The sequence below is a fragment of the Agelaius phoeniceus genome, chromosome 3 (assembly GCF_051311805.1).
Source record: "Agelaius phoeniceus isolate bAgePho1 chromosome 3, bAgePho1.hap1, whole genome shotgun sequence".
Lineage (NCBI taxonomy): Eukaryota > Metazoa > Chordata > Aves > Passeriformes > Icteridae > Agelaius > Agelaius phoeniceus.
In genome coordinates, this window is record NC_135267.1 from 218,226 (window position 1) to 233,927 (window position 15,702).

The window sequence follows — 15,702 nt, forward strand, 5'->3', positions numbered from 1 at the left end:
GAGGGACGGACAGGGGCAGAGACTTGGTCCGACTCGGGGCGCGCCAAATTCCCGCTCTCTGTAAGTCCGGCTGAACTCGCGGACTCGGCCGGGTGTGACCCACACAGTGCTCACCGAGCAGCACCCCGTTCCCGGCGAGGACCCCTTTCACCGGGGTGTTTCCCTGCTCCTGCAGACACGGCGTGGGACAGGCCGGGATCATCCCGCCTTCGATGGCAGCAGTCCATGAGCGAGCCCCCTTTAGGGATCTGCTGCCAAGTACTGCAGGGAATGGGATATGTCTCCCGGGCACCGGCACGGCCTGTGGAGAGCGCGCCGTGGGATGCCCCTGAACCCACGGCTATCCTCGAGCCGCACACCGAGAGCACGACCGGACCGCCCTCGCTGCTTTCCCGTCCTGCTGGGGAATCCCAGACCCCTCGCGAGTCGCCTCCTGCATACCCCCGGGTCCCAGATCCCGCGGCTCCCGTGTCCATCACCCCATCCTCGATGCAGCGCCGGGTGTACACTGCCCTGCCACCACTCACGGCTACAGCGCCCGCCGAACGTTTTAGGCTTCGCTGGACATCGAGGATCAGCGAGAGGACGGAATGCACGCATTTAAGTGGGTACTTCTCCCCACATCTTTTGTCGTTACTTAATTCTGTCATTTACAGCCAAACCAGGGGAGAGCGCGAACGCAGTCCCCCACTACCACAAATTATGCAGTCGAGTTTCCCGCATTTGGGGAAATCGCAGGGGTCAGCACACCCGGAGTGCAAGGGATGAGCCTCGCCCTGGGAAAACCACCTGCCTGATCATGGTGTCTCCCCTGCCAGGTAAGTATGCCCGAACACCCCCACCGCCCGCCTGCCCCGCCCGCCGCACGCCCGCCCAACACACGCCCGGCCCCGCCCCGGCCCCGACACCGCCCGGCCCCACGCTGCGGCCCGGCCCGCACGGTTCGGCACGGCCCGGCCCGCGTCAAGGCCGCGGACGCGCCAGGACAGCGCGGGCACGGCGCGGGATCGGGCCCGGCATGCACCGCGCGGCGGGGCGAAATTTGCATGAACGCGCCCCGTAAGGGCCGGTTAATGGCCCGGCCCACCTCACACTCGTCGCGTCCTTTTGATGTCATCAATTGGCCGTCACCGGTTCCGGTTCGGTGCTGGCGGCGCGGCGCGCACCGGGCGGCGGCTCTGGGAGCCCCGATGGCGTCAAGCGCCGCCCGCGGGCCGCCGTGCCGGGAGCGGAGCGGCCGGGAGCGGCCGGGACGACGATCGGGTTCTGCCGGGCGGAGCCGGAGCCGTAGTGGGGAGCGGGAGGTTGAGCAGAGAGCGCTCCGTATGTACCAAGGGGGGGCGGAGCGAGGCGGGAGCGCTCCCCGGGGTGCGAGGGGGTGCCGCCGTGCCCGGTGCTGCGGGACACCGAGTCGTGCCGAGGGGCCTTGCTGCGTGCTGGCGCTAACCGCGGTGTTTTGGGACAGGGGAGGAGCTGCCGGCGGGAGCTCTGGACGGTGAGGATGGAGCACCAGCCGTCAAATCCCCGAGGAAACCGGGGCGGCCCCGAGCCGGTCCCGACGGCGCGGCGGAGGGGCGCGGCGAGAGCTCCGCCAACGGGGCAGTGGCGGCGCCGCGGGCTGGCGGGCGGCGCGGCAGGAAGGGCAAGGCCGAGGTGCTGCTGCTGGAGCTGTCCCGGGCACCGGAGCCCCTCCGGGCGGAGAAGGCGCTGGGCACCGGCGAGGACGGGAACGGCCCCGAGAGCCCGCGGGGCGGGCGGCCCAAGAGGAGGGCGGCCAAAGTGTAAGTGGGGGTGGCCCGGGAGTACCGTGCTCTAGCGACACGTGAGAGAGCGGGAATAGTTCAGGCTGGATAAGAAAAGGCTCCAGGAAGACCTCAGAGCCTCTTAAAGGGGCACAGAAAAGTTGGAGAGGCCTTTGGACAAGGGTTGTAGGGACAGAACACAGGGAATGGCTTTCCACTGCAAGGGTTAGGTGGGATTTTGGGAATAAATCCCTCCCTTTGGGGGTGGGCAGGCCTTGGCACAGGCTGTCCAAAGAAGCTGTGACTGCCCCATCCCTGGAAGTGTTCAAGGCCAGGTTGGATGGGCCTTGGAGCAGCCTGGGCTCGTGGAAGGTGTCCCAGCCCATGGCAGGAGGTGGAATGGATGAGCTTTAGGCCACCCCAAACCATTCCCTGATTTCATGATTCTTGGATGGAATCTGTGTCCCCAGAGGGTCTCAGTGTCTGCCCTGTAGGACTTTGTCCCCTGCTGGTGGGATGTACTGATTCCTCACAGACCAATCCTTTCCCACTTTAGGGAATGTGTTTGGATCCAGGAGCCCCTGGCAGGGCGCAGCAGCTGCCTGTGGCAGGAGGAATTTCCTTGCTTCCTGACAGAGCAGGAGGAATTGTTGGTGGTAGCAGGGCGAGCTGCAGGGAGTTCAGGGTGGGGGAGGCTGGCGCTCAGGCTCAGCTCATTGCCCCGAGCACCACGGCCTGGGGGAAGGAGGGCGGCAGGGCTGGCCCACCCGTGCCGTGCTGTGCTCACCTGCAGGCGCTGCCCTGGCCTTGCAGGGCCCTGCTGTACCTGCAGGAGCTGGCCGAGGAGCTGATGCCGGCATGCCAGCCCCCTGCTCCCGCCAAGGAGCCCGAGCGCGGCCAGAGCAAGCGCCGCAGGAGGAGGAGGAGGGAGGAGGACACGGACAGCGACGACCCCGCCCGGGACGCTGACTTCGTGCCCTCGCAGGAGGTGCTGCAGGCAGAGGAGGAGGAGGAGGAGGGCAGCGACACGCTCAACAGCGAGGCATCAGAGCCAGACCTGGAGACACCCCGAGGGCACGGCGGGAGGACGGCGGCCACGGGGGTGAGGGCAGAGCTGGGGCTCTGCCTGGGTCCCTGTTTGTCCCTGCACCCACGGCTCCAATGGCCCTGCTGTCCCACAGGATCCCTGTTTGTCCCTGCACCCACAGCTCCAGGTGGCCCTGCTGTCCCACAGGGTCCCTGTTTGTCCCTGCACCCACAGCTCCAGGTGGCCCTGCTGTCCCACAGGGTCCCTGTTTGTCCCTGCACCCACAGCTCCAGGTGGCCCTGCTGTCCCACAGGATCCCTGTTTGTCCCTGCACCCACAGCTCCAGGTGGCCCTGCTGTCCCACAGGGTCCCTGCTGCCAGGGACAGGGTGGCACATGGGGAGGCACAGGGCCGGTGGGAGCAGGGACAGGAGCTCTGGGAGAGGGAGCAGGGCCTGCACTCCTGCTGGAGCAGGGGGAGAGGCAGGTCCTGAGGGGTCCTGGCCTCCTGGGAGTTCTCCCAGGGGCTGTGTGTCTGCAGCCCAGTGCTGACAGTGGCTGGGGAGGGCTCTGTTCTCGGGGGCTGTGGTGGTTCCCTCTGGGACAGGTGGTCCCCCAGGGCTCAGGGCCTGCTCTGAGTCTGCTCTTGTGCCCAGAGATCCAAGCCCCAGTGCCGAGGCCTCGCCCCCAATGGCTTCCACAACTCCATCATGGCCCCAGTGGAGAAGAGCTCCAGCCTTACCTGCAGCCTGTGAGTGGGAACTCGGAGTGCTCGAGGCTCAGGGGGCTGCAGGGGCAGTGGGTGTGTCCTGGTGCCACCACTGGCAGAGGTGCAAGGCTGAAGGAGCACGTGCCTCGGGAATGTCACTGTTCTGCTGGGGTGGGAGGGCTGCCAAGGGCAGGGGTGTGCTGCAGAAGGGGAGGCTGTGCCACAGCATGCAGGCAGGGGTGCTGCTCGTGCCTGGGGAGGGCTGTGAGGAGGGTGCTGGACATGCCCGTGCAGGGCCATGGCTGAGCTCTGGCGTGCCCTGCAGGCGGGAGCAGAAGCACTCGCAGTGGGAGTTCCCTGACTGGATCCCAGTGGCACACAGGTGGACGTGTCTCTCTGACAGGTACCCTGGGAGCAGGGAGGGAGCAGGGCCAAAGGAAAAGTGGGGCAGGTCCCAGCAGTGGCTGGGGTGAGCAAGGGGATGGGTGGCCTGTGCTCCCCCACCCCTCTGTGGGTCTGCTGTGGGCTTTGGGGGTCTCTTGGGTTTGGCTGTGGAGGAACACAGCGGGCAGTGGGGCCTGTGTGGGGGCTGGGATGGTGCTGGGGTGGTTGGGGAGGGGTGGGAGAGCTGCTCTCACTTGTGCCTGCACAGCGAGGCTGCCCCGTACCTGCCCGCAGAGGAGAAGTCTCCCCTCTTCTCCATCCAGCGCGAGGGCATCAAGGACGATGGTGCCTTGTACAGGCTGAACAGGTGTGTGATGGGGTGTCCCCAGGACAGCAGGCTGCTTGTGGCTTGTCAGGGTGTCCCCAGGCCCAGAGAGACAGTGGCTGTCAGGGTGTCCCCTGCCTGGCATGGCAGTGGCTGTCAGGTGTCCCCTGGCCCAGAGGGATGGTGGTGGTTAGGGTTAGCATGTCCCCAGGCCCAGAGAGACAGTGGCTGTCAGGGTGTCCCCAGGCCCAGAGAGACAGTGGCTGTCAGGGTGTCCCCAGGCCTAGAGAGACAGTGGGTGTCAGGGTGTCCCCTGCCTGGCATGGCAGTGGCTGTCACGGTGTCCCCAGGCCTAGAGGGACAGTGGCTGTCAGGGTGTCCCTAGGCCCAGAGGGACAGTGGCTGTCAGGGTGTCCCTAGGCCCAGAGGGACAGTGGCTGTCAGGATTAGGGTCAGGGTGTCGGCCTAGAGGGATGGTGGCTGTCAGGGTGTCCCCAGGCCTGTCTGGACCAGAGGTGACCAGAGGTTACCCCAGGGCTGCACCCATGGGTTGGGCACCCTGGGGTGCCGCCAGCCCCTGGCCCAGCTCTCAGAAGCCCTCACCCCTGTGCCCCCCAGGTTCAGCTCTCTGCAGCCCCACCCGGAGCGCCGGGATGTCTCATTCTTCGTGGGCGGCCCGGTGTGGGCCATGGCGTGGTGCCCGACCCCGGAGGGCTCCGCAGCCCCGCAGTTCGTGGCCGTGTCCTGCCACAGGAGCATGGAGGAGACCCACAGCGTGTCTGGGCTTCACTCAGGCCCTGCCCTCCTGCAGCTCTGGGACCTGGGCACGCTGCAGACAGAGCAGGGGTGAGTGGCCAGGCCTGGGGCTGGGCCCTGCCTCAATCTTGTGTCCCTCCATGGCTGTGTGGGTGGTGAGGCTTGGCCTCTCCAGAGCCACCAGCCCCAGCCTGAGCCCCGAGGAGGCTGTGCTGCTGGCCAGCTCTGCTGCGGGTGGTGTACCCTGGAGTGTATTGGAGCTGCTGGGCACCGGCTGCCATGTTACTCACGGCCAAACTCACACCCACAGCTCTCCCAGCAAGGCCAGGCTGGCTTATGCCATCGCTGCTGACCATGGCTGTGTGTGGGACATGAAGTTCTGCCCCAGCGGTGCCTGGGAGCCGCCCACTGCAGCCCGCATGGTGAGTGCTGCTCAGGGGCTGCCCCTGGGCTCCCTGAGGGTCCTGGGAGGTGCCCCCATCCCTGTCTGAGCCCGTCTGTCCATCCCCAGCACCCCGAGATGAGCCGGCTGGGCCTGCTGGCCGCTGCTTTCTCGGACGGCAGGGTGGTGGTGTACGCCCTGCCGCACCCCGAGGCCCTGCACCACGCCAAGGCAACCCAGGTAAAAGGTAGGAAGAGCCACACTGCCGAGCAGGGCGTCCTGGCCCTCCTCCACCCGTGCCAGGGTGGGACTGCCAGCCCCGGGCTGGGCACCTCTGTCCACAGGAGCCTGCTGTGCTGGGGAGCTGCCAGCAGGGCTGTGCCCAGTCTGGGAGCTGCGTGGTGGGGAATGGGGGCCCTGCTGTCCCCAGCCTGGCATCTGGCACAGGGATAGTGTGGGATCCCAGGCTGCTTTTGGTGCTGGGGGTCTGCTTTGAGTACCCTTGTGCCCACAGATCCAAGCCCCAGTGCCAAAGCCTTGCTTCAAGCAGCTTCCACAATTCCATAGTGGAATTCCAGGGGAAGAGGGCTCCAGCCTTACCTGGGGCTCATCCAGAAGGGCCCACAGCCTGTGTGAGAGGAGGCCATGTGCCGAGTGCTGCTCTGGGTCTGTCTCAGGGACGCTGCAGCAGCCTGGCTGGGATGTAGCTCAGTGCGGGCAGCCCCTGGGAGCTGGGCACTGGGAGGGGGCTCTCAGCAGCATCACTGTGGCCACAGCGGGCTGCAGGGTGTGGCAGTGCAGTCACAAAGTGTGTCCCCAGCCATTCCCCATCTCCCTGCTGCCAGAGCTGCTCCCTCCAGTCTGCTCCGTGTGTGAGGACAGGACAGGGAGAGCTGGGCCAGCTCAGGCTAATGGTGCCTGTAATGACTGTGCCGGGCTGAGCAGGATTGATGGCCGGCGCGTGCTGGCGGTGGGCACTGAGCCGTGACCAGCACACAGCCCTCCCTCCTGGCAGTGAGGAATGGCTCCCTGTGCCCCCCCAGGCTGGCTGTGGGCACTGAGCCGTGGCCAGCACACAGCCCTCCCTCCTGGCAGTGGGGAATGGCTCCCTGTGCCCCCCATGCCCCCCCGAGCTGGCTGTGCCCACGCTGCTGCAGGTGCCTGGCGCTGCCACAGCCCCTGGGGCACGTCGTGAAGGCCCCCCCATCATTGGCTGCGGCTGCACACACGGTCCTTGTGCTCAGGGCTGGGCTGGAGCTGCTCTCCAGCCACAGCAGCAGCGCCAGGCTCTGCTGACAGGCCCTGCTGGGGGCTCCCAAACTGTGCTGAGGCACTGGGGACCCCCATCCCTGTGCTGTCCCTGGGGCACTGGGGACCCCCATCCCTGTGCTGTCCCTGGGGCACTGGGGACCCCCATCCCTGTGTTCCTGCCTGGCAGAGCTGGGGTTGGTACTGCATCCTCACAGCTGTGGCCAGGAGGATGCACAGCTTCTCCATGTCTCCCCCCATGGCTGCCAGGCTCCAGGCTGTCGCTGTGCTGGGGGACAGCCCCACACTGGGGGTCAGGGACCCCAGGTCCGATGGATGTGGGACAGGTCCCCACAGCTCCCCTCTTGCTGGGGGAGGATTCTCTGGTAGACAGAGCTGGTGCGTGGTGCTCCTGTGGGTATCCTGCCCTGAGCTGTTGGGTGTTGGGTCTCTGCAGCCTGCCCTGCCCTGGAGTGCTGCCAGGCTGCTCCAGTCCTGTCAGCCATGGAGCAGATACCCTGCACAGCTGCTCCCTGCCTCCCTGCAGTGCTCAGAGTCAGGTCTGGCCCCTGTGTGTCGCTGTGTCACCTCAGCCTTGGTGTTGGCCATGGTGGGGCAGGAGCCCATCATCTCTCCCTGCAGAGTGTTTCAGGGGCTGCTGCCTCCAGCACAGAGGCAGGCCTGGCTCCTGGGGGCCCTGTGCCACCTGTTTGCTCCTCCCTATGCTTCAGCTCCTGCTGTGCTGGGGTCACTGCTCTGGGGAATGGTGGGACAGGGACTGGGAGCCCTGGCCAGGGCCGTGAGGAGCTGCAGTCCAGGCTCCAGGCAGGGAGCTCCCAGGACAGCCAAAGCCTGCCCTGACCCCCTTCTGCTCTCTTCTAGATGGGTCCCTCCACAAGCACCTTATCTGCAAGGTCAGTGTTCCCTGCTATGGTGATCCCTGTCGGGTTCCCCAGCAAGCCCCCAGCGTGCAGGTGGCACAGCCTGGAGAGCCGAGGCACCTGCAGAGTGTTGGAGGGGCAGAGCATGGCAGTGCTGTGCCCACCCCAGGCCTTGGGGCACGGGTGGCACCGTGCAGGGCTGTGACCCAGGGCTCTCCCTTGGCCCCCAGGTGCAGTGCATCACCACGCTTCAGGTGGGCTCCGTCCAGGCAGGTCATGCATCTGAGTGTGGGCAGTGCCTCAGTCTCTCCTGGATGCCTTCCAAGCCCCACCATCACCTGGCAGCAGGGTTTTATGACGGTGAGTCTCTTTCTGTGCCCTGCAGCAGCACTGGGGGAGCAGCCCTTGCCCTGGCAGAGGCACTGCAGCCTCAGCTGCTCAGCCTCAGCTGGTGCTGGAACCTCTGCCCAGCCCTGGCTCAGGGGGAGGCTTCTCTGGGCTGGCTGTTGTCATTCTGACATACCTTCAGGCTGGTCACTGATCATCCCTGTCTGTGCCTCTGGGCTTGTCCACATCTGTTGAACTTGCCTGGGTGGAATTTTCTGCTGGGCTTGCAGTGATCCACAGCTCTGTGCTATGTTGCCAGGACCTGCTACCATGCTGTCTGCTTGGAGTCCCAGCTCCAGCCTGGCCCCTGTGCCCTGCCTGTGCCCTGTCCCGCTCTCAGCCGCAGCCCCAGCTCCAGCCTGGCTGCTGTGCTGTGCAGCTCCCACAGCCCTGCCTGTGCTGCTGCTGGTCCCCTGCTGAAGCACCTTTGGCATTGTCAGTGCCTCATGGACACAGGTCTTTCCACAGGCACCGTGGCAGTGTGGAACCTGCTCACCAAATCCCTGCTGCAGTGCGTGCACCAGCCGGACGCCTCCCTCAAGCTCTACCCTTTCCGGTGTTTCCTGGCCCATGACCAGGCAGTCCGGAGCATTGAGTGGTGCAAGGCTGACAGGTGAGGGCAGGAGCAGCCACAGGTGCTGCCAGGAGAGGAGCTTCCTCCTGCAGAAGCAGCTCTTTTGTGCAGAAGGGCTTGAGAGGCTGTGGTGCCAATGGTCCTCTCTGCAGCACCAGAGGGGTTGGGTTGGGCTTTCCTGGGTGAGGGCAGTGGAGTCACTGCAAGGCTGGGGCCACCTGGGCCCTGTGCTGGGCCAGGGCACGGCTCAGTGCCGGGCTCTCAGTGCTGCCTTTCTGCTGCTTCTCAGCAACTTCCTGGTGACGGTGGGCAGCGACCGCAAGATCAAGTTCTGGGACCTGCGGCGGCTCTACGAGCCCATCAACAGCATCAAGCGCTTCCTGAGCACCGAGGTGGCCTGGCTGCTGCCCTACAACGGCATCACCGTGGCCCAGGACAACTGCTACGCCCCGTGAGTGCTGGGGGCCAGACCTGCTGCCAGGCCTAGTCCAGCTTCCCTGGGGCCCCTCTGGCTTCCCCCTCCCTGGGACTGTGCAGCTGCGCCATGGCAGGGGCAGGGTCTGCTTGTGTCACACTGCAGCAGCAAAGTGTGGCATCCCCTCTGCCATGCCACCCTGAGGCAGAGGCAGGGTGGGCCAGGGCATGGCCTACCCCTGGACTGGGCAAGAGGTGTGCTGCTAAAGGGGTTTGGGAACTCAGTGAGTCCTTGGCCTCTGGGAGCTGCCTTGCCTGTGCTTGCTCTGGACTCTGTGCCGTGCTGCTGGAGCAGGAACAGCCCCCTCACCCTGGGCCAGTTCTGTGGGGAGGTGGCTGTGCCTGGCTCTCACATCCCTGGTGACAGCAGAGTTAGGCACCCCAGGCCTCATTCTGTGCCTTCCCCCACAGGTATGGGCTCTGTGGGATCCACTACATCGACGCCGGGTACCTGGGCTTCAAGGCCTATTTTGTGGCCCCTCGCAAGGGCACCGTGTGGGTAAGGGCCAGGGCAGGGCCACTCTGTCCCAGTGGCCAGCTCAGAGCCAGCTGGGGCCCAGGGCTTGTGGTGGGAGCCCCGTGCCCTCCAGCCCTCTGTCCCTGCAGAGCATCTCTGGCTCGGACTGGCTGAACACGGTGGCTGCAGGTGACATCACCGGTGAGCTGGTGGCAGCAGTGTTGCCTGACCTGGCTGTCAACCCCCTCAACATCAAGCGCTCCTCAGACCGCAGATTTGTAAGAGACCATCGCTCCTGGGGGGCCCAGCCCAGCACACAGGGCCAGCAGGGGCAGGGGACCACAGGAGAAATGTCCTGGGCCCCCATCCCACTGGTGCCTGGTGGTGCCTGTCTGCAGAGGAGCAGCAGGATCTGTGCCTGCCCTCCCCTGAGCTGCCTCTCCCCCACAGCCCGTGTACAAGGCTGACCTGCTGCCATGCAGCCCTGAGGGGCCCGAGGGCAGCGAGCAGGCCCTGCCCAGGACCCATCGCTACAGCGAGATGGCAGCCAGGAGCTACCTCCGCTTCCAGGACACCGACCTGGTACGAGAGGCTGGGGCAGCCAGGGTCTGACCCCGAGCAGGGCTGGGGGGCTGTGGCTGGGCAGGGGATGGCAGGGTCTGACCCCGAGCAGGGTTGGGGGGCTGTGGCTGGGCAGGGGGTGGCAGGGTCTGACCCCGAGCAGGAATGGTGGGGCTGTGGCTGGGCAGGGGATGGCAGGGTCTGACCCCGAGCAGGGTTGGGGGGCTGTGGCTGGGCAGGGGATGGCAGGGTCTGACCCCGAGCAGGAATGGTGGGGCTGTGGCTGGGCAGGGGATGGCAGGGTCTGACCCCGAGCAGGAATGGTGGGGCTGTGGCTGGGCAGGGGATGGCAGGGCTGGCCCCGAGCAGGGCTGGGGGGCTGTGGCTGGGCAGGGGATGGCAGGGCCAACAGATGCTGCTGGGGCAGGGCTGAGGTCGTGGTGCATGCGCTGCTCCTGCCCTGGGCCCGCAGCCCAAGGTGGTGCCTCCATTTGCAGCGCAGCTTCCAGAACTTCCCGAGCCGGGAGCCCATGCGGCGCATGCATGTGCAGGAGCTGAAGGCAGAGCTGAGCCTCGACCGCCTGCAGCTGGAGGCCCTGCACAAGGTGGGTGTGCCACATGAGCCCAGCCCTGCGCTCAGGTGGCTCTGCTCTGCTCTGCTCTGCTCTGGGGCCGAGTCCCAGCACCCAGCCCTGTCCCTTAGGGGCTCCTCTCTCCCACAGGTGCGCTTCAGCCCCAACCTGGACTCGCAGGGCTGGCTGGTGTCGGGCGGGCAGGCGGGCATTGTGCGGGCACACTGCCTGGCAGGGCTGGCCTCCGTGGGCCACCAGCTGCTCCCAGAGTGCCAGGCCCGCTTCAGCGTCCTCTATGGGGACACACCCAGCAGCCCTGGCCCCCCTGAGCCCTCCCTGCTGCCAGGGGAGTAGGGTGTCAGTGCCTCACCTGGGCAGGGCTTGGGGCTGGGCCAGCTGTGCTGGCATGGGGCTGTGGGCCCTCTCGGTGCTGCTTTCCTGATGGATGTCTGCTGCAGGGGGACAGCTGCTCCCAGCCATTCCCTGGGATGCTCTGGACACTCGTCCTCATGCTCTGGGCCTGGAAGGGTCTGTCTGCACCGTTTGGTCTGAGCTGGGCAGGGGTGGTGGGACTTGGCGTGGCCAGGGCTGAGCTGTGGGTGTGACCCTGTGGAAGCCCCGTGGGCTCCACCAGCGTGGAGCTGTGCTTGTGCTCGCCTCCATGCCCAGTGAGTGCCCGAGGGCGGGGAGGAGCCGTGGAGTCGCTCACATTGAGCTGGTGTTCAGCTGTGCAGAATAAACGTGGTTGGTTTTGTATGGCTGTGGTGGTACTGGCACCTGGGCAGGTGTGGCTGGTTGCTGTGGCTGTAGGGGCCCACCATTTCCCTCCCCTTGCCCCTCTGTCTACTGCACTGCTGCTGCTGCTGCTCCAACACATTTATTGGCAGCGCTGGCACCGCTGCTGGCACAGATGGACAGATGGACACCAGGGGCACAGGCACGACTCAGCAGAGGGAATGGGTCAGGGCCAGGCACAGGAGGGTTCAGATGGAGCCCAGGCAGCAGCATGGGGGTCTGAGGTCCCCCATGGGGGATGTCCCTTCCTGCCAGGACAGACAGGCTCCCTGGGGACCAGGTGGTGGGGCAGGATTCCATCTCCTCAGGAGCTGTGGCACAGCAGGGAGTGGAAGATTCCAGGGAGCCCCTGTGCTCCACAGGCCAGGCCATGTGTCTGTCCCCCCAGGACACCACACTGGAGTCACTGTCCCACCCCAGGGCTCCGCAGCAGTGGGGTGGGTAGAGGGGAGATGGGATCTCAAGCACTGCCCTGCTCTAGCACAAGGAGCTGGGGCCAGGGCCACATCGGGCCCAACATAGCAGCAGGTGGGGGTCTCAGGTTTGGGGGTCCTGGCAGTGGGGACAGCCTGCTGACTCCTCCTGGTGCTGCTCCACCTGCACCGTGCACAAGGCAAAGCCAAACCTGCTCTGGAGCCGGGCGGTGACCTCCTGCAGCACCATCTCCGTGTCAGCACCGGCATCTAGGAGCAGCAGGGCAGGGGCTCGTTCCTGGCACGGCCCGTGGGACCCCGGCCATGCCCCGTGCAGGTCACTCACCCACGGCCACGTGCACCGACACGGCGGCGTGGTTCAGAGTCAGTGCCCAGAGGTGCAGGTCATGGACACCCCGCACGCCGCGGGCCCCCAGCAGCGCCTCCTTCACCGCATCGAACTGCAGCCCCCGTGGAGCCCCTGCCAGCACCCCCTGGTCACACAGGCCACCCTCGGCCCCCAGACACGGCACCCGCCTGGCTGAGGCTGGGGCTTCCCCAGGGCAGCCAGGCTGGGCAGGGCGGCTTTGGGGTGAGACAGGCCTCACCCTGGGGCCAATGCACCTGGCTGCGCTGGAGAGGAGGAACTGGGGGGGTTCAGGTGGGGCAGGGGAGGCACAGAGGAGGGGAGCTGCCTCATGGCAAAGTGCTGCAGCAGATGGAGCTCCAGGAGCTCCTGTGCCCACCCTGTGCCTGGGTCTCACCCACTGCTCACCTTCCATGAGGACCATGAAGACGTCTCTGAGGATGGTGATGGTGGAGCCAAGGACGAAGACAGAGAAGAAGAGGGTACTGATGGGGTCTGCAATCTTGCACTGGGGCTGCAGAGAGGGGTCTCTGTGAGGCTGGGGGCAGAGTCCACGTGGCACCCTGCATGGCACCAGGACAGCTGCTCCCACGGGCAGTATTGGGGTGGCCCAGCCTGGGCACCTTGAAGTAGATGATGGTGGCAGCCACGAGGACGCTGACGCTCTGCAGCAGGTCACCCACCACGTGGACGAAGGCTGCCCGCACGCTGGTGCTGCCGGGCAGGGGGCTGGGCTGGCAGGACACAGAGCTCTCCAGCTGCTCGTAGGCCCCCGGGCCATGGCCGTGGCCAGCAGGGGACTGGTGCAGGATGTAGGCCATGCTGGAAGGAGCAGGGCTGGCTCAGTGCCGCACTGACAGGGCATGTGTGGGGGCCCTGCTTGGGCAAAGGGGGCACAGGCAGTCACACCTGGGGCTGGGGACAGTGGGAGAAGTGGGACTGGAGCGCCAGCAGGGCTGGAAGGTGTGCAGGAACAGGGCAGGGGTTTGGTCCTGGGGCTTGTGACAGGGCTTGGGAGGTGCTGCTTGGGGGACCAGGGAGTGTGGGGAATGGGGACGTGGGCACATGGACTGGAAGCCTTGAAAATGTGGGGGACAGGGAAGTGGGGGTGGCAGCGTCTGGGGACACGAGGCTGGTGCATGGGGACACAAAGTGACCTGGGGGCACATTTGGGGTTCCAGGGGCACGGGGGACAGGACTCAGGCTGATGGGGGCCATGGGTGCACACGTGGAACGTACACCAGATTGACACCAACGGCACAGGCGGATGTGGCCAGCATGGCTCGCGCCTCGATCTCGTAGTCGTTGCTGATGATGCGGGCGGCCGCCAGGTAGACCAGGGCCGCGGTCACAACCCAGATAGAGAGGACAGAGGCCAGCGCACCCAGCGTCTCTGTGGGGTGACACCCATCAGCACCAACCCGGCCGTGGGGGCCCCGGAGCCCGCAGGGCCGCGCCCCTCAGCTCACCTGAGCGGTGCCAGCCGAAGGTCATGGTCTTGGTGGGCGGGCGGCTGGAGACCCAGAGGGAGAAGAGGCTGACGGACATGCTGCCCACGTCCGTCAGCAGGTGGGCTGCATCCGTCATGATGGCCAGGCTGTGTGCCAGGTAGCCGCCTGCGGGCACAGAGCAGCTGGCACCCCGCGCCGAGCCCGCAGCCCCGCGCCCCGGCCCGCCGCGTTACCTATCACCTCCCCGACCATGAAGAGGCAGCAGACGGCGCAGGCGACGCTCAGCTGCCGGCGGGCCTGGAGCCCGCCCTGCCCGGGGCTGGGGGTCGGGGGGCTGCAGCGGCAGCGCGGATCTGGAGCCGGGGGGGCCGCCGGTGCTGAGGAGTCTCCAGAGCCTGTGAAGAGACTGGGGGCGGGGGTCACTGCCGGCAACGCCGGCTCGGGGGCTCCTGCCCAGAGCCCCCGAGGGTCCTGCTGCCTCCCCCTGGTATGCGGCCAGGCGGGGCACCGGCGGAACCCCCCCCCCAGCGGGACGAGCAGGCACGGGACGGAGCCGAAGACGGGAGTGGGGCGGGTACCGCGGGGAGGTGCAGGTGGGAGCGAGGTGTTGAGCCCGGGGCCAGGCTGCGGGACGGGCCAGCGGTGCGGAGACGTGGGGGGACGGGCCAGCGGGGAAGGGGCGGCGGGGGCCGGGGTGCCGGTGCGTGGGGCAGCTGTGCGGAAGCGGCAACGGGCAGCCCACCGGGACGGGGGCTAACGGATGAACGGCACCGGTGTGGGCGGGTGATGGATGGATGGATGGTACCGGTGTGCGTGGGTGACGTTTGGGCGCCGATAAGTGCGGGACAGACACCCGAGGGGGGAGCGAGGCTGGCGCACGGCGGGGCTGGTTCCGCTTGAGCGGAGGTGCCGGCGGCGGGCTGAGCGTGCCGGTGGCGGGGTGACGGTGCAAGCGGCGGACTTGCAGAGGGCTGGCGCGGGGACTGCGGAGGTGCCGGTGTCCGCTCGGATGGATGAAGGCACGGGGGAGGGCGGGGAGGGACGTGCCGGGGGTGCCGGTGTCGGCGGTGGGAGGTGGGAGCTGCGCGACGTGCCGGGGGTTTGCGGGTGCCGGAGGAGCCGAGGGCGATGGGGGCGATGGAGGTGCCGGGGATGATGGGCGAGCGGGTGCGGGAGGACCGAGGGTTGCAGATGCGGGAGATTATGGAGGTGACGGTGCGAGGAATTGCCGGGGAGCCTGGGAGGTGATGGGGTGCCGCGGGTGGCGGTGCCAGGGTGATGGGGGTGCCGGTGATGGACGTGCTAGCGCCGGTAATGGGATTGTCGGGACGATGGTGTGCCGGTGCTGATGGAAGTACCGGTGGTGACCGGAGTGTCGGGGGTGCCGGTGATGGGAGTGCCGTCGGTGCCGGAGGCGCCGGTGATGGAGTTGTGCTGGCGGTGGTGGGGATGCCGGGGTGATGGGTGCCGGTGATGGGTGCCGGGGCGATGGGATGCCGGGGCGATGGGTGCCGGGTGCCAGGGTGATGGGTGCCGGGGTTATGGGTGCCGGGGTTATGGGTGCCGGTGATAGGTGCCGGGGTTATGGGTGCCGGTGATGGATGCCGGAGCAATGGGTGCCGGGGCGATGGGTGCCGGGGTGATGGGTGCCGGTGATGGGTGCCGGTGATAGGTGCCGGGGTGATGGGATGCCGGGGCGATGGGTGCCGGTGATGGGTGCCGGAGCAATGGGTGCCGGTGCCGGCGGTACCTCTTGAGGCGCAGGCTGCCGTCGGCGCGGCCGCCCCGCGGGCTGACCAGGCGGGCGCTCTCGGTGCCGGTCGGGGACTCCATCCCGGGAACGAGCGGCGCCACGGGCACCGGCACCGTGGGCACCGGCACCGCCGAGCCCCGCCCCTGCCGTGACTCCGCCCCCGGCCCCGCCCCCGCGCGGGTGGCGGGGCGGTCCCCCCCCCCGGTGCCACCGCTCCGGGCTCGGGGCGGGGGCGGCCCGGCGGGTGCGGGCGCTGCGGACCGGAGGATCTCCGGGAGAATACACCGGAGCTGCGTGTAAGGGCGCTGCTTTCGCGGGAGAAGCTCTTCGGGGACAGGGCTCCGCCGCACCTCCTGTCCCCGGCAGGTGATGACACAACTGATCCTGGAATCCGCCTGAGCACGGGAAGGACACGAGAGGAGCTGTGGAGAAGCCGGCACGGCGG

General features: G+C 67.2%; 2 protein-coding genes and 1 non-coding gene across 5 annotated transcripts; 1 reads left to right on the plus strand and 2 right to left on the minus strand.

The window, feature by feature from the left end:
• Positions 1-662: 662 nt before the first annotated feature.
• Positions 663-826, minus strand: LOC129133313 (U1 spliceosomal RNA). Its single transcript, XR_008535944.1, has one exon. It is a non-coding gene; the product is annotated as a U1 spliceosomal RNA (small nuclear RNA).
• On the plus strand, positions 691-11,234 carry GTF3C2 (general transcription factor IIIC subunit 2). Of its 3 annotated transcripts, XM_054652953.2 has the most exons (18): positions 691-1,323; positions 1,466-1,781; positions 2,556-2,844; positions 3,425-3,519; positions 3,803-3,880; positions 4,130-4,228; positions 4,805-5,032; positions 5,253-5,364; positions 5,454-5,571; positions 7,455-7,486; positions 7,684-7,813; positions 8,309-8,453; positions 8,704-8,865; positions 9,300-9,387; positions 9,495-9,623; positions 9,796-9,927; positions 10,404-10,511; positions 10,629-11,234. In XM_054652953.2, exons 1-18 carry the CDS (start codon positions 825-827, stop codon positions 10,830-10,832), a joined length of 2,964 nt encoding a protein of 987 aa, XP_054508928.2. In that variant the 5' UTR covers positions 691-824; the 3' UTR covers positions 10,833-11,234. The 3 variants fall into 3 exon arrangements, 2 of the variants coding, with proteins under 2 accessions (XP_054508928.2, XP_077032497.1); XR_013181701.1 differs by lacking the exon at positions 10,629-11,234 and having other exon boundaries at positions 9,495-9,546; positions 10,404-10,509; XM_077176382.1 differs by lacking the exon at positions 4,130-4,228.
• Positions 11,235-11,336: 102 nt separating this feature from the next.
• SLC30A3 (solute carrier family 30 member 3) lies at positions 11,337-15,445 on the minus strand. Its single transcript, XM_077176388.1, has 8 exons — positions 15,255-15,445; positions 13,738-13,910; positions 13,523-13,669; positions 13,293-13,446; positions 12,677-12,875; positions 12,462-12,567; positions 12,033-12,167; positions 11,337-11,956 (listed from the first exon to the last, which is right to left on the minus strand). Exons 1-8 carry the CDS (start codon positions 15,335-15,337, stop codon positions 11,811-11,813), a joined length of 1,143 nt encoding a protein of 380 aa, XP_077032503.1. The 5' UTR covers positions 15,338-15,445; the 3' UTR covers positions 11,337-11,810.
• Positions 15,446-15,702: the final 257 nt, after the last annotated feature.

Bases quoted from the DNA above. Each gene is read 5' to 3' on its own strand.
- GTF3C2 (XM_054652953.2), top strand. From the start codon at position 825: ATGCCCGAACACCCCCACCGCCCGCCTGCCCCGCCCGCCGCACGCCCG. The intron at 5,572-7,454 runs GTAGGAAGAGCC...GCTCTCTTCTAG, and splicing joins CAAGGCAACCCAGGTAAAAG to ATGGGTCCCTCCACAAGCAC. The intron at 9,928-10,403 runs GTACGAGAGGCT...CTCCATTTGCAG, and splicing joins GCTTCCAGGACACCGACCTG to CGCAGCTTCCAGAACTTCCC.
- SLC30A3 (XM_077176388.1), bottom strand. From the start codon at position 15,337: ATGGAGTCCCCGACCGGCACCGAGAGCGCCCGCCTGGTCAGCCCGCGG. The intron at 13,447-13,522 runs GTGAGCTGAGGG...GTCACCCCACAG, and splicing joins CTTCGGCTGGCACCGCTCAG to AGACGCTGGGTGCGCTGGCC. The intron at 12,876-13,292 runs GTACGTTCCACG...TGCTCCTTCCAG, and splicing joins GCCGTTGGTGTCAATCTGGT to CATGGCCTACATCCTGCACC.